Source organism: Pan paniscus, chromosome 2, assembly GCF_029289425.2.
Source record: "Pan paniscus chromosome 2, NHGRI_mPanPan1-v2.0_pri, whole genome shotgun sequence".
Taxonomy (NCBI): domain Eukaryota; kingdom Metazoa; phylum Chordata; class Mammalia; order Primates; family Hominidae; genus Pan; species Pan paniscus.
The window spans coordinates 111,840,921-111,863,997 of NC_085926.1; the positions used below are offsets into that span (position 1 = coordinate 111,840,921).

The 23,077-nt window shown below is 39.3% G+C and overlaps 1 protein-coding gene and 1 pseudogene across 2 annotated transcripts in view; one reads left to right on the forward strand and one right to left on the reverse strand.

Moving 5' to 3' along the window:
• Positions 1–23,077, forward strand: part of GRAMD1C (GRAM domain containing 1C) — a 108,170-nt gene that overhangs the window by 9,701 nt on the left and 75,392 nt on the right. For both annotated transcript variants that reach the window (XM_034957113.3, XM_003825114.5), the window contains exon 3: positions 20,723–20,807. In XM_034957113.3, the coding sequence (XP_034813004.1) occupies positions 20,723–20,807 (85 nt within the window). The remainder of the gene's footprint in view (positions 1–20,722; positions 20,808–23,077) is intronic.
• LOC129397427 (small ribosomal subunit protein eS10-like) lies at positions 1,293–4,282 on the reverse strand (annotated as a pseudogene).

Consider the following 23,077-nt stretch of genomic DNA (forward strand, 5'->3'; position numbering starts at 1 on the left):
ATACCCAAGGAACCTAGAGTTGTGCTTTTTCACTTTAGAGAGGTTTCTAGCAAAAGAATGGATAACTTTAAAAAGTATTGGTATTTAAAGAGTTAAGCTACAGGGATCTGGGAAGTTCACTAATGTAGAATAATTCATATGTTCTAGCCTGGCTAAATCAGTTGTTCCACAGTAGTGAATTTAGAGGGCAGCATGATATAATTGAACACATTGGAGACTGCGAACAAAATATCTGGAATAGAGTCTCTGCTCTGCATCTGGTGATTTCAGGGTGTGGTCATCTTGAGTATGTTGCATAACCTGTCTCACCTCAGTTACCTCACCTGTAAAATTAGAGATTGGGTCATGGTATTACAACACTGGTCTGTCTTGAATCAGTAGTAACCTCATGCTGTTTAACAGATTGGCTAATAAGTGCCTTTCTGACAGTAAGACTAATTTAAATAATAAGAATTAACTCTCCATAGCTATTGATAGTGAGCAACGGCTTCAGATTTTCAGATTTTCTATTTCAATTCTATAGTTTAAAGATAGGAATCTTAGTTGTTGTATTTGTTTTTTTTTTATTTTAAAATATTGGGCCAGACAATAAAATATTGGGCTCATGCTTATAATCCCAACACTTTGGGAGGCCAAGGTGGGAGGATCACTTGAGGCCAGGAGTTTGAGACCAACCTGAGCAACATAGTAAGACCCCCATCTCAACAAAACAAAATAAAAATTAGCTGGCTGTGGTGGCTTGCACCTGTAGTCCCAGCCACTTGCGAGGCTGACATGGAAGGATTGCTTGAGTCCAGGATTTGAGGTTATGGTGCGCTGTGATCATGCCACTGCATTCCAGGCTAGGCGACAGAGAGAGACGCTGTCTCAATAAAATAAGATAAAATAAAATAAAAATTTAATTCTGTATGTGAGAAATGAGTTTTATTATTACCTTTTAAACCCTAATTAAACAATAAAAATTATGTGAAATGATGAAATGAAATTTAAAATATTTATGGGCAAATATTTATGCTTTTGCCCATTAACTTAGTAAAAAAATATATAGCAAAATGTAAAACAAACAAACAAACAACCAAAAAACTCTTAAAACAAAAGACTTACTTTCTTCTTGGCTAGAGTAATAGTATATTCCATGTGGATTAAGATCCCAGAGGCAAGGCAGACAAAGATCTGCAACATATGCATTTATTTAGTGCAAATTCTTTTAGCGATATAGAGTAAGCAACTATTGGGAGTAGAAAATAGCCTTTGAGATTGTTCATTGTGTGTGTTCAGAAGATGACATACTTACCTGGGATTTTTTAATAGAAGTAATAGTGCTTTGGATAAGCTAGTTAATATTAAATATTCTTTTGTGCTTTGATAATTCATTAAGATCTTTAAAAATATTTGTCAATTGTATATACTTACTTTTTTTTTTGCTGTACGTTTATTCAATGCAAAATAATAATAGTCTCCAGTTTTACTGAGGTGGCTGACCACGTCCACGACCAAATCTGCCTTTAAACTGGAATTCGGTTGCTGATGCAGCCCCAGCCTCGACTTTCTTGTTGGCACCAGGGGGCACAAAACTCCGTCTGTAGGTATCTCTGTCGGCTTCCCCTTTTGTGAGTCTTGCAGGTTGCTCACCCTCCAGACCTTTAGGCCAAGGCCTGCCAGTCTCTGGATGGCTGCAGCATAGGGTGGCAGCACAATCTCCGGGGCAGATGAAGATAATCATGGAGATACTGGATGCCTTCATTGGTAAGGTACTAGTAGAAATGTCTCCAGGCAAACTGTTCCTTCACGTAGCCTCAGGACTTGAGAGACTGCATGACCTTCATGACATGAAGTTTGGGCACATTCTTGTCTGCCAGCTCGGGTGCTTAGGCATGTGGATGTCCTTCTTGGCCACCATGACTCCCTCCTAAAAAGGAGTTCATAAATGGCAATCCGGTTCTTCTTAGGCATCAACATCTCTGCTGCTGTAGGGTCCGGGACTGAGGCTGGAAAGGATATACTTAATTTATTTTTATTTTTATTTTTTTAATTTTTATTTTTTTTGAGATGGAGTATTGCTCTGTCACCCAGGCAGGAGTGCAGTGGTGTGATCTTGGCTCACTGCAAACTCCGCTTCCCGGGTTCACATCATTCTCCTGCCTCAGCCTCCCAAGTAGCTGGGACTACAGGCGTGTGCCGCCACGCCCGGCTAATTTTTTGTATTTTTAGTAGAGACAGGGTTTCACCGTGTTAGCCAGGATGGTCTTGATCTCCTGACCTCGTGATCTGCCCTCCTTGGCCTCCCAAAGTGCTGGGATTACAGGCGTGAGCCACTGCACCCGGCCTATACTTCTTTAATAGCAGATTAAGCTAATCATTGTATTTTTAAACTGGAGGGATTTGTAAAGTTTTCTGAAATGCGTAACTAAAATTAAGTTTGCTCAGGGGTCCTTTGTGTGTTCCTCTTTGAATAATTGTTTGTTTGAAAATCTTGAAAACTATGCATAAAGAAGATAGGAGATCTCAGATTCCTCAGGTCTTTGATTTAGGAAGGGAAATAGAAAAAAAGATGGAGTAGGAGAATTTTAAAAAAGATTAGAGTTTGAATTGATTTTTAAAAATTTTTTTGTTTTAAAACATTTTAAGAATAAACAGATTTTCAACCATTATCTACATATATGCAAATAATAACTAGTATACTTAGGTTTTAATAGAAAATATTTATATTTGAATTTTTCTAGATAATAGTCAAGTTTTCTTTCATTTTTTTTTTTTTTTTTGAGACAGTCTCACTCTGTTGCCCAGGCTGGAGTGCAGTGCTGTGATCTCAGTTCACTGCAGCCTCCGCCTCCTGGGTTCAAGTGATTCTCCTGCCTCAGCCTCCTGAGTAGCTGGGACTACAGGTGCACGCCACCAGCTGAGCTAATTTTTGTATTTTTAGTAGAGATGGGGTTTCACCATGTGAGCCAGGCTGGTCTCAAGCTCCTGACCTCAGGTAATCCATCCACCTCAGCCTCCCAAAGTGCTGGGATTGCAGGCCTGAACCACTGTGCCTGGCCAAGTTTTCTTTAACTGTGCAAAAAATCAGAAGCCTTTATTCTGTACTTTATTTATTTATTTATTTATTTATTTGAGGCGCAGTCTCACTCTGTCAGCCAGGCTGGAGTGCAGTGGCATGATCTCGGCTCACTGCAACCTCCACCTCCTGGGCTCAAGCGATTCTCGTGCCTCAGCCTCCCGGGTAGCTGGGATGAGAGGTGCGTACCACCACTCCCGGCCTATTCTGTACTTTATCAGTAACTTATCCTACTCACATTATTTACAGGTAAATTTTTCTACTGAGAAGTGGGGAATAAAACTGATTTTTTTTTTGCCACAAATCTGATTTATACATACATAGTAAGGATTAATTAATGTTGTACTATTAAAAAAATCCCAAGAGGATTAATTAGTATGTTTGTAACATACTTTGGCAACTGGAGAGAATAGGTTTCCTGTAATCATGTTGTCCTCCACAACAACATGTCTTGGATTTATTCAAGCTTATAAAGGATATTTCAGATTTTTACTTTGGTGACTGATAAAAAAGAATAAACTCATTTTCTAATTTATGTTGGATTAAAAAACATTTTATCCAATTTGAAAAATTTTAAGTATAGTTAGATACTGCTCAATACACCTAGATATCTTTTAACAGTTTTAGGAATAAAAACCAACACTTCTGGCAATACAAGAAGGGGACGATTTAAATGCTCTTCTGCTAAGGGTACCTAGCAATGCTGGATGAAATGTTTCAAGCTTTTTTTTAATAATGCATGTCTTGGCTCACAAAACAGCGAGGGAAATATACCTAAGGGGTTAAAAAAAAGAAAAAAGAGGGAACTGATTACCAGAGTTGTAAGCCCATGAGCTAATGCCGAGGTACCCGTGAGGAATTTGCTCAGCTTTAATGGCTATGCTGTGATAGGAGATAGGAGATAGCACCTTGAACTTGTATGAGCTAGAACTGAAAACTCTTTATAAAGCCTGACTCCCATACCCTCTGTGAAATACAGATGAAAAAAATCCACTGCATCCACAGGTTGAAGACAAGGAAACTTGTCTGTCTAAGCCAGGGCTTAGGGTGGGAGTGGGGGTAGTTTCTCCTGAGAATATGTAACTATAATCCATCTCTAACTGTAGTCCATCTCTCGTAAAGTTTTGGGGCTTGGATTTAGTACTCTATAAGTGAGCAGAAAGAGATTCAATAAATAGTGTATTTGATGCTCCAAAACTTCAGATAATAAAACTATTATACCAAATAAAGACTACGAAAGTCATATGATATTGTAAGGACAATAGAAGGAATTAAAAGTAGTATAAATGGATAGGAAATTCTCAAGAACACCAGGCAGATTTGAAAAAATAATCAAATACAACTTCTAGAAATGAAAAATATGGTCACTGACATAATCGTAATTAAAGAATGCAGTGGGCTTGGGAAATGGCAACTAAAGAGAGATCAGTAAAGTGAAAGATATATACGTATTAGGAAATTCCTCAAATTATATCACTGAGAGATAAAGAGAGAAAGTATGAAAGAGAGCAGTTTAAGATGTAAAGGAAATAGTAGAGAAGTCCGTTGTGAATCTAATAGCAGTTTCAGAAGATGAATACAGAGAATGAGCAAGAGGCAATATTCAAAGAGAATGTGCATGAAAGATTTTCGCTCAAGTTGAAGGGCTTCATAATCAGGAATTGCAGTGAGCTGCTCACAGGATAAATTAAGGAGTATGTGAGCAGAGACATTATGATCTTAAAAGTGGCAATGGTAGATATACATGAATTAAGAAAGGAATGGTCTTATTTATTCATTTATTAGAGTGTCTTCTATGCACGAGAATGTTCTAAGTGAACAGGACAGCCTCTCTACCACCCTGGATCTGACAACAGAATGGGAGCCGGACAGCATATAACTAAACAAACATGTACTATGTCAGGTAGTGATAGAAGCTATGAAGAAAACAAAAGAATGTAAAGGTGTAGAGAATAGCATGGGAGGGAATAGCATTTTTAGTTAGGATGGTCAGGAATAGCTTCTCTGAGGAAGTGCCATTAGAGAGAGGCTTAAATGATGGGGCCGGGTGAGAGAAGGAGAACACCAGTGAATCCTGGAAGGGAAGGGAAAGCGCAGGGTGTTCTATGGAAAGGCTCTGAGGCTGGAATGAGATTGGTTTGCTTGACAAATAGCCTGCTGAAGGGATTGATGTGGTGAGTGAGGGAACAAGAAAGATCAGGGATAATTATTCCTAGGTTTCTGGTCAGTGCAACTGGGTACATGGAAGTGCCATTTAGGGGAAGAAAAGACTGAGGGAGAAGTGGGTTCTGGCATGTGGGGAAATCAAGAGTTTTTTTTTTTTGTAACTGAGTTGGCGATGCATGTTTGATATATGGATAGAAAGGTCAGGTGGGCTATTGAATATACTACTCGAATCTTAGGGGAGAGATTGGAGCCAGAAGTAAATTGAGAAGTTTTGAGCAGGCATGATACTTAAAGACAGACTTATGAAGACTGGATCAGATCACTTAGGGAGAAAATATGGATAGAGAAGAGAAGTGGACTCTCCAATGTTCAAAACTTCAGGTGGTGGAGCAGAAAGTGGCAAAAAAGCCTGAGATTTGGTTAGGAGATAGAAGAAAATCTTAAAAAGCGTGGTGTCCTCAAAGGCAAGTGAAGGAAGCCTTTCAGGGACTATGATCTACTGCGTTAGGTTGAGTTAGGTGCAACCTGAGAGTTGGGCATTGGATTTGCAAGATGGGAGTTGTTAAGGTCATTAAAAGTACAACTTAAGGGCAAAAACCTGACTAAAGTGCCAGCTTTTGGACTGTTGTCCTAATCTTCCTTTGTAAAATTTGACTTATGGTTGTTTAAAGAAGGGCCAAAGGAAGAAAACTCATGTTTCATTAAAAACGTATATACTTCTTCAAAGATCACCATATCAACATGAAAAAAATCTTTTGGGGGAAAAACTTAACTACTAAGAAATTGCTTTACCAATAAATTAACATATTTAATAAATGACATAGAGAATATGGAAATTAACTAGAACGGTGATATGTTACTGGGATATTTAATAAGGCTTCAACCTAAGTATAGCCCTTTGATTATCTAGGGCAATGAGATATTTAAATAGCACATAAAAACAAATCTAAGATAATACAAAATTTCTAGCTGTACCTGCCTTTCCAAAAAACCTTTATTAGATATGATCTGTGCACATAAAAACAGTAACACTGAGCTGGGCATGGTGGCTCACGCCTGTAATCCCAGCAATTTGGGAGACCGAGGTGGGCAGATCACCTGAGGTCAGGAGTTTGAGACCAGCCTGACCAACATGGAGAAACCCTGTCTCTACTAGAAGTACAAAATCAGCTGGGCATGGTGGCGCATGCCTGTAATCCCAGCTACTTGGGAGGCTAAGGCAGGAGGATTGCTTGAAACCAGTAGGTGGAGGTTGTGGTGAGTTGAGATCATGCCGTTGCAGTCCAGCCTGGGTAACAAGATCAAAACTCTGTCTCAAAAACAAACAAAACAAAACAAAACGAAAACAGTGACACTGAATCCCATCAGCTACATGGGAGAGTGACTTTCTATCACCTTAGTAATACTTTGATCAATAATTGATTTTGGCCGGCCACAGTGGCTCATGCCTGTAATCCCAGCACTTTGGGAGGCCAAGGCGGGCGGATCACTTGAGGCCAGGAGTTCGAGATCAGCCTGGCCAACATGGCAAAACCCCCTTTCTAATAAAAATAAAAAAAATAAGCCGAGCATGGTGGTGCGCGCCTGTAATCCCAGCTACTTGGAAGACTGAGGTGGGAAAATTGCTTGAACCCAGGAGATGGAGGTTGCAGTGAGCCGAGATCACACCACTGTACTCCAGCCTGGGTGACGAGTGAGACTCTGTCTCAGAAAAAAAAAAAAAAAAAATCATAATAATTAAGTGATTTTAATTGCATTATTTCTCTGGAGAAGATGTTAGTAAGTAAAATGGCCTAAAGGTAAGTGGTTGGAGGAAGGGGAAAATGGTGTGGTGTATTGACCTCTGAATCAGCTTTAAACATTTTCCCCTCTTATATAGAATTAACACTTAAAAAATTCTTTTTTGAGACAAAGCCTTGCTCTGTCACCCTGACTGGAGTGCAGTGGTGCTATCTCAGCTCACTGCAACCTCCGCCTCTCTGTTTCAAGGGATTCTCTTGCCTCAGCCTCCCGAGTAGCTGGGATTACAGGCGCGTGCCACCAGCTAAGCTAATTTTTATATTTTTAGTAGAGTTGGGGTTTCAACATGTTGGCCAGGCTGGTGTCGAACTCCTGACTTCAAGTGATCTGCCCACCTCGGCCTCCCAAAGTGCTAGGATTACAGGTGTGAGCCACCCTGCCCAGCTGGAATTAACACATTTATTCTAATTGTATCAACCTCCTCCTCTTTTACTTTTTTTCTCTTTTACTTCTCGGTAAAACAGGTAAGTGTAGACCCATATGCATTTTTGAAGAAATAATAGGGATCCCTGTATCCTTTAAACAGTTTCCCCCAATAGTAACATCTGTAAAACTATAGTACAATATCACAATTAAGATATTGACATGGATAGAATCAAGAACGTTTTCATCACAACAGGAATTCCTCATGTTACCCTTTTATAAATATAGCCACTTTCCTCCCACTGCCACCCCCTATGTTACCCCCGGCTAGTCTGTTCTCCAGATTTATTTATTCCTTTATGTATGTATGTATGTATTTATTTATTTAGAGACAGAGTCCCGCTCTGTCGCCCAGGCGGGAGTGCAGTGGTGCGATCTCAGCTCACTGCAGCCTCCACCTCCTGAGTTCAAGCAATTCTCCCATGAGCCTCCTGAGTAGCTGGGATTACAGGCGCGTGCCACCACGCCTGGCTAATTTTTGTATTTTTAGCAGAGACGGGTTTCTCCATGTTGGCCAGGCTGATCGCAGACTCCTGACCTCAAGTGATCTGCCTGCCTCAGCATCCCAAAGTGTTGGGATTACAGGCATGAGACACTGCGCCCAGCTGCCTAATTTTTTTTTTTTTTTTAGAAGATCTGGCTCTGTTGCCCAGACTGGAGTGCTGTGGTACAATCTCGGCTCACTGCAACCTCCATCTCCTGGGCTCAGAGATCCTCATGCCTCAGCCTCCTGAGTGGTTAGGACTACAGGCATATGCTACTAGACTTGGCTAATTCTTGTATTTTTAGTAGAGGTGGGGTGTCACCATGTTGCCCAGGCTGGTCTTGAACTCCTGAGCTCAAGTGATCCACCTGCCTTGGCATCCCAAAAAGCTAGCATTATAGGCGTGAGCCACCATGCTCAGCCCTATATGTCTTTTATTTCCTTAAAAAAAATAAAACAACAAAAAAATAAAACCCCCAAAACTCAATTGCACTGGCTGAAACTTCCAGCACTATGTTGAATAAGAACGGTGAGAGTGGACATTCTTGCCTTTTTTCTGATCTTGTGAGGAAATCATTAAGGCTTTCATCATTAAGGTATTTTTAAAACTATAGGTATTTTGTAGATGCTCTTAATCAAATTCAGGAAGTTCTCTTGTATTCCTTTTTTTTTTTTTTGAGACGGAGTCTTGCTCTGTCGCCCAGGCTGGGGTGCAGTGACACGATCTCGGCTCACTGCAAGCTCCACCTCCCGGGTTCACACCATTCTCCTGCCTCAGCCTCCCGAGTAGCTGGGACTATGGGCGCCCACCACCATGCCCGGCTAATTTTTTGTATTTTTAGTAGAGACGGGGTTTCACCGTGTTAGCCAGGATGGTCTCGATCGCCTGACCTCGTGATCCTCCCACCTTGGCCTCCCAAAGTGCTGGGATTACAGGCATGAGCCACCGCGTCCAGCCTGTATTCCTGTTTTTTAAGAGTTTTTAATCACAAATGGATGTTGAATTTTGTCAAATATTATTCCTATATCAAGTGATATGATTGTGTAATTTTTAAAAGCATGTCAATATGGTGGGTTACATTGATTGATTTTTTAAAAATATTGAACCAGCCTTGGATGCTGGAATGAACTCCACTTGGTCATGTTATATATTTCTTTTTATTTATGGCTGAATTGTATTTGCTAATATTTTGTTAAGGATTCTTATATCTATATACATGAGGGATATTATTCTGTAATTTTCTATTTTTTGTAATCTATCTGGTTTAGTATTGGGGTAATACTAGCTTCATACAATGAATTGGGAAGTGCTCCCTCTTGTTCTGTTTTTTGGAGAGATAGTATAGAATTAATTTTTTTAATGTTTTGTAGAATTCTCCAGTAAAACCATCTGGGCCTGGAGATTTCTTCCTTGGGAAATTTTTAATTGTGAACTTCATTTCCTTAATTTGTAATGGTAGTTTATGTTTTTTGATAATCCATTTCATCTAAGTTGTCATATTTACATGTGTAGAGTTCTTTTGTTTTGTTCTTGAGACAGAGTCTCACTCTGTTGCCCAGGCTGGGGTGCAGTGGCGCGATCTCAGCTCACTGCAGCCTCCACCTCCCAGGTTCAAGTGATTCTCCTGCCTCAGCCTCCCAAGTAGCTGGGATTACAGGCATGTAATCCCAGCTACATTTTTTTTTTTTTTTTTTTTGGAGACAGGGTCTTAATCTGTTGCCAGGCTGGAGTGCAGTGGTTTGATCTCGGCTCACTGCAACCCCCACCTCCCAGGTTCAAGTGATTCCCCTGCCTTAGCCTCCCAAGTAGCTGAGACTACAGGCTCACTCCACCACACCTGGCTAATTTTTTTGTACTTTAGTAGAGACAGGGTTTCACCATGTTGGCCAGGATGGTCTCCATCTCCTGACCTTGTGACCCACCCGCCTTGTCTTCCCACAGTGCTGGGATTACAGGCGTGAGCCACTGCACCTGGCCTCCCAGCTACTTTTGTATTTTTAGTAGCTGGGATTTTGTATTTTTAGTACAGATGGGGTTTTACCATGTTGACCAGGCTGGTCTCCAACTCCTGACCTTAGGTGACCCACCCTCCTCGGCTTCCCAAAGTGCTAAGATTACAGGTGTGAGCCACTGTGCCCAGCCTTATTACATGTGTAGAGTTCTTTACAGTATTTTGCTATATCCTTTTGAGTTCTGTAGAGTCTACAGTGCTGACCCTGTTTTATTCCTGATATTGGTAGTTTGTGTCTTCTCTCACTCTTTTTTGTCAGTCTTGCTAGAGATTTTATCAATTTTATTATTTTTAAAGAGTCAGCTCTTTGTTTTATTGATATTCTCCATTATTTTTGTTTCAGTTTCACTAATTTCTGCTCTTTTTTATTTACTTTTTCTTGTTTTGGGTTTATTTTATATTTTACTCTTTCTCTTCTAAGTTCTTGAGTTGGATGCTTAGATTATTTCAGACTTCTCCTTTTTTTCTAATGTGGGCATTTAGTGCTATAAATTTCTCTCTCATCTTTAGCTGTGTCCCACAAATTTTGATATGTTACATTAAGGTTTTAATTTTCATCAGTTCTGTGTGTTATTTTATTTCCCTTGAGACTTTCCCTTTGACCCTTGACTCTAGATGGATTATCTAGAAGTGTGTTGTTTAGTTTCCAAGTGTTTGGAGATTTTGAGCTATTTTTCTATTATTGATTTCTAGTTTGATTTCATTATAGTCAGAAAATATACACTGTTTGATTTCAGTTCTCTCAAATTTGTTGAGGTATGGCTGAGTATATAGTCTGTTTTAGTAATGTTCCAGGACAGTTGATGTTATTAGGTTTTAATATGCATTTGAAATACCTTAGAGAACCTAGATTAACTAGGCATGTTTCCACAAAATACACAAGTTACTGAAACAGACTCAAGAAGAAAGAGAAAATCTTAATAGACCTATGACAAGGAAAGACATTGAATTAGTGAAAAAACAAAAACCAAAGAAACCCTCGATCCCCAAAAGTAAAATGACAACAACAGCAACTAACTTTTCACGAAGAAAAGCTCAGGACCAGATGACTTTACTGGTATATTCTATCAAATGTTTAAAGAAGAATGAACACAAATCCTTCAAAAACTCTTTCAAAAAAACAGAAAAGGAGGCAGCACTTCCCAGATTATTCTGTGAGGCCAGTATTACCTTGATTCCAAAACCAAAACTAATTGTAATTCTATACACTGGCAGTGAACATCCTTAACATGAAATTAAGAAAACAATTCCATTTATGGTGCTATCAAATGAATAAAATAGGAATAATTTTTTTTTTTTTTGACATGGAGTCTTGCTCTGTCACCCAGGCTGGAGTTTAGTGATGCAATCTTGACTCACTGCAACCTCTGCCTCCTGGGTTCAAGCGATTCTCCTGCCTCAGCCTCCTGAGTAGCTGGGATTACAGGCGCGCGCCACCACGCCCAGCTAATTTTCATATTTTTATTAGAGACAGGGTTTCACCATGTTGGTCAGACCAGTCTCAAACTCCTGACCTCATGATCCACCCGCCTTGATGGCCTCCCAAAGTGCTGGGATTACAGGTGTGAGCCACTGCACTCGGCCAAAATGGGAATGTAATATTTGTATACTGAAAACAATAAAACTTTATTGAAAGACATTTAAAAAGACATTAATAATTGGAAAGACATGCCATATTCATGGATTGGGAAGCTTAATGTTGTTAATGATGGCAATACTCCTCAGACTAATCTACAGATTCAACACTATCCTATCAAAATTCAAATGACTTTTTTTGTAAAAATGGTCAAGCAGTACCCAAGCTCCTATGGATATGCAAAGGACCCAGAATAGCCAAAATAATCTTGAAAAAGAATGAAGTTGGAAGATGTACACTTCCCAGTTTTGAGGATTACTACAAAGCTACAATAATCAAGATAGTGTGGATTGGCATAAAAATAGACTTATGGGCTAGGTGCAGTGGCTCACACCTGTAATCCCAGCACTTTGGGAGGCCAAGGTGGGCAGATCACCTGAGGTCAGGAGTTCAAGACCAACCTGGCTAACATGGTGAAAGCTGTCTCTATTAAAAATATAAAAAATTAGCTAGGCTTGGTGGCGGGCACCTGTAATCCCAGCTACTCGGGACGCTGAGGCAGGAGAATTGCTTGAACCCAGGAGGCAGAGGTTGCAGTGAGCCGAGATCATGCCATTGCACTACAGCCTGGGGCAACAAGAGCGAAACTCCATCTTAAAAAAAAAAAAAAAAGAAAACAGAAAAAAATAGACTTATGTGTTAAGGGAGTAGAATTGAGAGTTCAGAAATAAACCCTTAAGTTTATGATAAATTGATTTTTGAGTGTCAAAACAATTTAATGAGGGAAAGATTAGTCTTTTCCACAAATGATACAACTAGATATACACATGCAAAGGAATGAATTTGGACCCTTACTTCACACCATATACACGAATCAACTTGAAATATATCATAGACTTACATGTAAGAGCTAAAACTAAAACTCTTAGAAGAAAACATAGGTTTAAATCTTCATGAACTTTGGATTAGGCAATAGTTTCTTAGATATGACATGAAAATCTCAAGTGACAAGAGAAAAAAATAGATAAATTGGACCTCATTAAAATTAGAGCCATGTTTGGTGGTGTGTGCCTGTCTTCCCAGCTACTTAGGAGGCTGAGGTGGGAGTTCACTTGAGGCCAGGAGTTTGAGGCTGCACTGTGCTATGATCGTGCCTGTGAATAGCCACTTCCCTCCATCCTGGGCAACAAAGTGAGACCCCATTTCTAAAAAATAAAAAATAAAAATTTCTGTGCTTCAAGGAATTCATTAAGAAAATGAAAAGATCACCTACAGAATGAGAAAATATCTGCAAATATTGGATAAGGGACTTGTACTAGAATGTGTAAAGAACTCTTACATAGCTCAATAATAAAAAGACAAACCAATTAAAAATGGCCAAAATGTTAATAGACATTTCTCCAGAGGTATAGAAATACCCAATAAACACATGAAAACATGTCCAACATCAATAGTTACGAGGTAAATGTAAATCAGGACTACAATGGTATTGGGGAACCTGCCCCCAATAGTCATGTAGGTTCTTTTCTATTTTCCTTAAGTGTCAGCTGGTCTGAGAAATAAAGGGACAGAGTACAAAAGAGAGAAATTTTGAAGCTGGGTGTCCGGGGGAGACATCACATGTCAGTAGGTTCCGTGATGCCCTCGAGCCGTAAAACCAGCAAGTTTTTATTAGTGATTTTCAAAAGGGGAGGGAGTGCACAAATAGGGTGTGGGTCACAGAGATCACATGCTTCACAAGGTAATAGAATATCACAAGGCAAATGGAGGCAGGGTGAGATCACAGGACCACAGGACCAGGGCAAAATTAGAATTGCTAATGAAGTTTCAGGCACACGTTGTCATTGATAACATCTTATCAGGAGACAGGGTTTGAGAGCAGACAACCAGTCTGACCAAAATTTATTAGGTGGGAATTTCCTTGTCCTAATAAGCCTAGGAGTGCCACGGGAGACTGGGGCTTATTTCATCCCTACAGCTGTGACTGTAAAAGAGAGCTGCTCCTAAAGCGGCCATTTCAGAGGCCTACCCTCAGGGACACATTCTCTTTCTCAGGGATGTTCCTTGCTGAGAAAAAGAATTCAGCGATATTTCTCCCATTTGCTTTTGAAAGAAGAGAAATATGGCTCTGTTCCGCCTGGCTCACTGACAGTCAGAGTTTAAGGTTATCTCTCTTGTTTCCTGAACATTGCTGTTATCCTGTTCTTTCTTCAAGGCGCCCAGATTTCATATTGTTCAAACACACATGCTCTACAAACAATTTGTGCAGTTAACGCAATCATCACAGGGTCCTGAGGTGACATACATCCTCCTCAGTTTATGAAAATGACGGGATTAAGAGATTAAAGTAAAGACAGGCATAGGAAATCACAAGGGTATTGACTGGGGAAGTGATAAGTATCCATGAAATCTTCACAATTTATGTTCAGAGATTGCAGTAAAGACAGGTGTAAGATATTATAAAAGTATTAATTTGGGGAACTAATAAATGTCCATGAAATCTTCACAATTTATGTTCTTCTGCCATGGCTTCAGCCGGTCCCTCCGTTCGGGGTTCCTGACTTCCTGCAACACAATGGGAATGCCATTTTACACCCATTCAGATGGCTGTAATAAGAAAGATAGAGATTAGATTTGGTGAGGATGTGGAGAAGTTAAAACTCTCATACATTGCTGGTGGGAACGTAAAATGGTACAGGCATTTTGGAAAATAGTTTGGCACTTCCTAAAAATTTAAACAGAGTTACTATATGACCCAGCAATTCTTCTCTTAGATATATACCCCAGAGAATTTAAATATGTTCGCATAAACATTTTTACATGAATATTCATAACAGCATTATTCATAATAAGCAAAAAGTTGAAACAACTTGAACATTAATCAATTGATGAATGCATAGATAAAATGTAGTATATTTGTATAATGAAATATTATTCATCCATAAGCTAGAATGAAGTAATGATTCATGCTGCAACATAGACGAACCTTGAATACCTACATAATGCTGAGTGATAGGCTACAGACACAAAGGGCCACAAGAGTGCATATCATTGATTGCACTATTGTGGGCCTTTGTGTCTGTTCCATTAATATGAAATTTCCAGAATTAGCAAATCCATAGAGATAGAAAGTAGATTAGTGTTGTTAGGACCTGGGTGGAGGGGGAAATGGAGAGTAACTGCTAATGGGTATAGGATTTCTTTTCAGCATGATAAAAGTTTTCTGGAATTATATAGTGGTGATGATTGCACAGTTTTGTGAGTATACCAAAATCACTGACTTGTGCATTGCAAAAGGGTGAATTCTATAGTATGTGACTTATATCTCAATTTTTTAAAGTAAGTGCCATGTTGGTATGGAACTCGGGCCTCAGGCAGCCCTGCCTCCATGATTTTGCTAGGTGCAGCCCACATCACTTCTGTCATGAGTTGCAGTTGCACACTGGTGCCTGTAGCTTTCCCAGGCAGGTATTGCACTCTCCTCAGTATTCTACCCTTTTGGGGTCCCAGTGGTAGCCCTGACCCCACATTTCTGCTGAGCATTATTCTAGGGGAGGCTCTCTGCACCTCTGCCCCTGCAGAAGGTCCCTTTTAGCTATATTAATCTCCAAATAGTCTCTAGATCCTCTCCTGAAAATGCTCTTTCATGCTCTACCACATGGTCAGGCTGTGAATTTTCCAAATTTTTATGCTCTGCTTCCCTTTGAATTATAAATTCTGTCTTTAAATAAGTATTCTCTCTCTCATTTTACTGTAAGTGGCTAAAAGCAGCCATGCAGCATGTTGAGTGCTTTGCTGCCTAGATACTTTATTTTAATTTTGAGATGGAGTCTCACTCTGTCACCCAGGCTGGAGTGCAATGGGATGATCTTGGCTCACTGCAACCTCTGCCTCCCGGGTTCAAGTGATTCTCCCTGCCTCAGCCCCCTAAGTAGCTGGGATTACAGGCGTGCACCACCACGCTCGGCTAATTTTTGTATTTTTAGTAAAGACGGGGTTTCCACATGTTGGCCAGGCTGGTCTCAAACTCCTGACCTCAGGTGATCTGCCCACCTCGGCCTCCCAAATTGCTGGGATTACAGACATGAGCCACCACGCCGGCCTATTTTATTTTTTCTTTTCAAAGCTGCTTAGATATTTCTTCTTCCAGAAATCATAGCTTTGGTAATTAAATTCTTTGGGTAATTAATCCAGACCCAGAGAGCACTCCCAAAAGATGGCATTAATCCCTTCAGCCCTCTCAGGTTTGGCCATCCCCAAAGCCCTAGGACATGGATACAATGCCACCAAGTTCTTTGCTATTTTATATAATGACATTTGCTCCAGTTCCCAATAAGATATTCCTCATTTCCATCAGAGCCCTCTTCAGAATGGCCTTTACTGTCCACATTTCTACGGACGTTCTGTTCACAACCACTTAAGTAATCTCTAAGAAGTTTCAGACTTTCCCTAATCTTCTTGTTTTCTAAGCCATCACCAGAATTTCTCTTAATGACCCATTTATAGCAATCTAGGCTTTTTCTAGCCTGCTCCTCCAAATTCTTCCAGCCTCTAACCATCACCCAGTTCCAAAGCTGCTACCACATTTTCAGGTATTGTAATAGCAACAGCCCTACTTCTTGGTCCCAATTTTTTGTCTTACCCTGTTTTCTGTTGCTATAACAGAACACCTAGACTGGGTAATTTATATAGAAAGGAGATTTATTTGGCTCATGGTTCTGGAGGATGGAAAGTTCAAGATCAGGTGGTCTCATCCGGCCAGGGTCTCATGTTGCATCATAATATGATGGATGCCATCACATGGTGGGAACACGTTTGAAAGAGACAAAGCATGAGAGGCAACCTTGGTTTATAATAACCTGCTCTTTTGGTAATTAATCCAGACCCAGAGAGCACTCCCACAAGATGGTATTAAGCCCTTCATGAGGGATCCCTCATAATCCAAACACCTCTTAAAGTTCCTACCACCTCTCAATACCATTACATTGAGGACCAAGCTGCAACATGAGTGTTGATGGGGACAAACCATATTCAAACCATAGCAACTACCAAAACTCATTAAAAAATCTGCTTGTGAGGCTATGGAGTGTGCCACAGATACTGAATCACTGAGACCGTTCAGACCATTTTTGATTGGAAGCCAACTGTTAGGATTTTTGGACTGCAAGATGGTTTATTGAGTTTTACTGTATTTACATATATAAATATGCACAAAAAAGTGTTCAAATCACTTAGAATAGGAAGATGCTATTTTTGAAAATGATTTTAGAGAACTACAAGAAAAGAAGAAATTGGGGTCTTTGAGGACAGAAACTTCAAATGTTAAATTTTAAAAAAATTTTTATTGTTTCAAATATTGCATCTACCTCATTTTCTCCTGGGACTTTGTTTACACGTGTATTAGACCTCCTCACTGTATTATCAGTCTCTTATCCTTTCTTCTCTATTTTCCATTATTTTTGTGGCAGCATTTTGAGTCCTAGAGTGATGTGTTCTTCCAGGGAGGATTTTCATATACAGCTGTCAAGCAATCTGGAATTGTCCTTTCCATTTGTAAGGATTAAGATGATTTGAAGTTGGGCTCCAGTCCTTGTGTTGTTGATCTCTAATTTTATTCTGTGTTCATAGAGAACATAGTTTATGTGGCTTTAATCCTTTCAAATTTACTGAAACTTGTTTTGTGGCCTAGCATATGGTCTGTTCTGGAGAATGTTCCATGCGTGCTTGAAAAAAATGTGTATTTTGCAGTTGTTGGATGGAGTGTTTTATAAATGCCAGTTAGGTGTAGTTGGTGGAAAATGTTCAAGTCTCTTATATCCTTGCTGGTTTTCTGTGTAGTCATTCTATCAATTATTAAGAATGGGATATTGATACCTCCAACTTATTGAATGGTCTGTTCTTGCAGTTCTGTCATTTTTGCTTCATGCATTTTGGGGTTCTGTTGTTTATGCATTTATGATTATCTTCCTCATATATTGACCCTTTTATTATTATGAAATCTCTCTTAGTCTAGCAGTATTTCAGCTAAAAAGTAATAGAGCCACTCAGATTCTCTTGTGATTACTGTTTGCATGGTATATCTTTTTCTCATCCTTTTACTTTCAACTTTGTTGTGTTTTTGTAACTAAGGTGTGTGTCTCTTGTAGATAAAATATAGTTGGTTCTATGTTTTATCTAGTTTGACAATTTCTGTGTTTATTCCATTTACATTTAATGTAGTTATAATATGGTTAGATTTACAAATAACCATTTTGCTATTTATGTTCCATATGTTTTATATCTTCTTTTGTTCTTCTGTTCCCCTTCTTTATGTGTCAAATACATATTTTTTAAGGTGACATTTTAATTCCTTTTGATTTAAAATTTTTTGAGGGTTGTTTTTAGTGATTGCTCAAGAGAGTACAGTATTCTTCAGATTCATATTAATTTAATTCTGCTAAAATATTGAACCTTTGCTTCAACTAATGTTATTATCCCATAAACCCAGCAATACAGTGTTATGATTACTGCTTTGTAGACCCTTATGTCTTTTTTTTTTTTGAGATGGAGTCTCACTCTGTTGCCCAGGCTGGAGTGCAGTGGCACGATCTTGGCTCACTGCAACCTCCGCCCTCCGAGTTCAAGCGATTCTCCTGCTTCAGCCTCCCGAGTAGCTGAGATTACAGGCGCCTGCCACCCTGCCTGGCTAATTTTTTTGTATTTTTAGTAGAGATGGGGTTTCACCATCTTGGCCAGACTGGTCTTGAACTCCTGACCTCATGATCCACCTGCCTTGGCCTCCCAAAGTGCTGGGATTACAGGCGTGAGCCGTCATGCCTGGCCGACCCTTATGTCTTTTAAAGATATTAAGAGAGAAATGAGAAAATAGATTTACGTAGTCTTTTAAAAATACCCATGTATTTATATTTCTGGCGGTTTTAATTTCTTCTGGTGAATTTGAGTTATCATATGTAATTTCCTTGCAGCTTGAAGGACTTTATTTTTAATTTTAATTTTAATTTTAATTTTTTTGGAGACAGAGTCTCACTGTCATCCAGGCTGGAGTGCAGTGGTGCGATCTGGGCTCCCTGCAACTTCTGCATCCAGGGTTCAAAAGATTCTCCTGCCTCAGCCCCACGAGTAGCTGGGATCACAGGCATGCACCACCACACCCGGCTAATTTTTGTATTTTAGTAGAGATGGGGTTTCACTATTTTGGCCAGGCCGGTCTTGAACTATTGACTTTAGGTGATCCACCCACCTTGGCCTTCCAAATTGCTGGAATTATAGGGATGCATGTGCCACTACGCCAGGCTCGGACTTCCTTTAGTATTTCTTGTAAAGCAGGTCTGTTCTCTCCATTGTTAATGATGAGGAGTCACCCGCAAATTATACTGTTTTTCAACTGTATGTGGTGAGTCAATTTTTTTCTTGCTCGTTTCAGGATTTCTTCTTTGTTGTTCAGCAGTTTGAGTCATGTCTTAGCATGACTCTCTGTGTTTATCCTGCTTGGGATTCATTGAGTTTCTTTGATGTATACATTAATGTTTTCCATCAAATTTGGAAACTTATGACCATTATTTCTTCAAATATTTTTCTATCTTCCCCTTTTTCCTTCTGATACTCCCATCACATGTATTTTGGTTTCTTTGATGTTGTCCCGTAGGTCTCTGAGAGTCTGTTCATTTTCTTAAGTCTTTGTCCTTTCTGTCCTTTGAATTTGATAATTTTTACTAATCTATCCTTAAGTTCACGTATTCTTTCTGTCATTTTGAATTTGCTGTTGAGACCCTCTAGTGAATTTTTTATTTGATTGTAGTTTTCAACCCCAGAATGTCTGTTTCTTTACAATTTTTTGTAAAAAATCTATTTGCTTAGGTTCTTTACTTGTTGAGTCATTGTTGTCATACTTTCCTTTAGTTCTTTAAGCATGGTTCTCTTTGTTTTTTGAACATATTTATAATAACTGATTTGATATCTTTGTCTGCAAAATTCAATGTCTGGGGACCCTCAAAGGCTATTTCTGTTTTTTGTTCTGTTTTTTTCTTTCCTTAGTATGAGTCAAATTTTCCTGTTTCTTTGCATGTCTTATAATTTTTGTTGGAATATTGACAATTTAGATAATATATTGCAGCATCTCTGGATTCTGATTGCATTCCCTCCTGTCCCATGGGTTGTCATTGCTGATTTTTGTTTGCTTGTTTGTTTAATAATTTGCCTAGAGTAAATTTATGAAATCTGTTTGTCCTGTGGCATGTGTCTGCTCTGTTTATTATGGTTGTTGTTCCCTGGCTTCCTAGGGATCACCTCTTATGTCAGCCAATGATGTACTCAATGTACTTAAATCCATAGAGCCAGTAAGGCTTTTCCCTTCTATTGACAGATCTGTGTGTAGATTGGGGAATGTATTCAAAGCTCTGGCCATTTAAAAAAATGTGGCCATTTTTAAGTTTGTCCCAGTTTTTTATGTTCCCCTGAGACCTCTTGTGTCTTTGGCCAGGAAATGTGTGGATAGCTTGGGCTTTCTCTAGTTTGTGTTACGCACATTGGAGCTTTTGTTCAGCTAGGAATATGTGACTAGTTTATCAGGCCCATCTATGGCTTCCTCTCCTTCAAGATCTTTCTAAGCTCCTTGCTAGTTTGCCATTCTGCTTGCTCCAATTGGTACTGGACCCGCACACTTGCTTGGATTGGTACAGAGTTTTCCCTTTCACTCCTGGGCATAGATTTTCTGCCTCCAATCCAAATCACAGCTCAACCCTCTCTGTCAAGATAGCTGCCAGTTTTCATGATCTGTTCCCACCCCCAAAGAACTACCACAAAGACTTAACAGGTGAAGGAAGAAGGGTAATGGCAACAGGCCCAGGAATGAGTGCCACAGACTTCCACCATCCTTACCTAAGTTCAGTGGATTTTCATGAACAAATGCTTCTCAGTTGATTGTATTGTATGCCTTTGGTCATTTTCCATCGTTTGAGATGATTATTTTTGACAGTTTTTTTTCTAGTTATATATTTGCTTTTGCAGAGGGGATTGCCAAACTCCTCATCTCATCATGCTGGAAGTCTTCTTTGCTTCTTTTTGGTGTTTTTGAAATGTTTATTTATATAAGGACATACAAAATATTGCATAGAAAGCATATGATTTTAAATTCCACTTGATATTTATTTTCTAGGACACTATAATTACAATTAGACAGAAATGTAATCTTTTTATTGTTGCAGATTTCAAGTTCCACCTATAAAGACAGGAATGAGGAATACAGAAGACAGTTCACACATCTACCTGATACAGAGAGGCTGATAGCAGGTAAAATAGAAATTTTCAAAAAAAAGTTTTATTACCTCATTATAAAAAGAAAACTGATAAGTGACAGTATATGTAATAACATTTAAGCCTTTATGCTAGACAGAATATAATTTTCAAGATAAGCATCATCCTTATGATCCAGCAATCCCATTTCTGGGTAGATATCCAAAAGAAAGGAAATCAATATATTGAAGAGATATCTGCACATTCATGTTTATTGTAGCACTATTGACGATACCGAAGATATGGAATCAACCTAAGTAGCCATCAATGGATGAATGGATAAAGAAACTGTGGTACATAAATGCAATGAAATATTATTGAGCCATAAAAAAGAATGAAATGCTGTCATTTGCAACAGTGTGGATGGAACTGGAGGACATTATGTTAAATGAAATAAGCCAGGCACAAGAAGACAGATATCCCATGTTCTGACTCATATGTGGGAGCTAAAAAGAAATTGATCTCATGGAGATAGAGTAGAATGATGCCAGGTGTGGTGACTCATGCCTGTTATCCCAGCACATTGGGAGACTGAGGCAGGAACATTGCTTGAGCCCAGGAGTTCCAGACCAACCTGGTCAACATAGTGAGATCCTGTCTGTATTATAAAAAAAAAAAATTAGCCAGGTGTGGTGGTATGTGCCTGCAGTCCCAGCTGCTCAAGAGGCTGAGATGAGAGAATCACTGAGCCCAGGAATTGGAGACTGCAGTGAGCTATGGTGGTGTCACTTCACTCTACCCTGGGCAACAGAGTGATACCCTGACCCACCCCCACACCCCCCCTCAAAAAAAAAAGAGAGAGAGAGTAGAATGATGGTTACCAGAGGGCTGGGAAAGGTACTATGAAGGGAAGATAAAAAGGAGATGGTTAATGGGTACAAGAATACAGTTAGATAGAAAGAATAAGATCTAGTGTTCAGTATCACATGGGGAGACTATAGTTAACAGTAATTTATTGTATATTTCAAAATAGCCAAAAGAGTGGAATTGGGATGTTTCTAATACAAAGATATGATAAATAGTTGAGGTGATGATATCTCAATTACTTTGATTTGATCATTACAAAATATGTGCTTATTCCAGTATATCACATTACTCCATAAACACAACCATTCAGTATCCATAATAATTAAAAATTTAAAAAAAGATAAGCAGCATCTTCCTAATTAGACAATGGAAAACTCAATTGCAATTCGGGGAGGAGTGATTTTTGATTTATAAGAATTTTTTTTTTTTTTTTGGCTGGGTGCAGTGGCTGATACCTGTAATCCCAGCACTTTGGGAGGCTGAGGTGGGAGGATTGCCTGAGGCCAGGAGTTCGAGACCAGCCTGGGCAACAAAGCGAGACCTTGGCTCAACAAATAAATAAATAAATAAAAGACACACACACACACACACACACACACACACACACACACACAGGAATATTAAGTACTAAGAAAATATAACTAAAAAGAAATGATTTCTCACAATGATTTTGGTGCATCAAATTGGAGGGAAAATTTAAACTTGATGTTCAATATATATTAACTACCTCCAGAAAAATACACTTTCTAACAGATGTACTCATAGAGAAACTTCACAAATGTTCTAGGGCTAAATCATTATTTGTGTAATTGTTCACATGGATTTTTTTTTTGAAGTAGGCTTTAAGAGGAAAAATTTAATCATTTTTCTTTTAAAAGTGCTTTATTTTTTACTATAAGCTTAATACATACTCATGACAATAAAACTACAGAGCTAAGTTTTAGTTTTAGTATATATTTAATTGAAAACATTTATTTAGGTTGGGTGTGGTGGCTCATGCCTGTAATCCCAACACTTTGGGAGGCTGAGGCGGGTGGCTTGCTTGAGCCCAGGAGTTCGAGATCATCCTGGACAACGTAGTGAGACCTTGTCTCTACAGCACTTTGGGAGGCCGAGGCGGGCGGATCATGAGGTCAGGAGATCCTGGTTAACAGGGTGAAACCCCGTTTCTACAAAAAATACAAAAAATTAGCCAGGTGTGGTGGTGGATGCCTGTAGTCCCAGCTACTTGGGAGGTTGAGGCAGGAGAATGGTGTGAACCTGGGAGGCGGAGCTTGCAGTCAGCCAAGATTGTGCCACTGCACTCCAGCCTGGGCAACAGAGTGAGACTCTGTCTCAAAAAAAAAAAAAAAAAAAAAAAACAACCAACAATAACAGCAAAAAAAATCAGATGGACATGGTGGCACGCACCTGTAGTCCCAGCTACTTAGGAAGCTGAGGTGGGAGGATTGCTTGAGCCC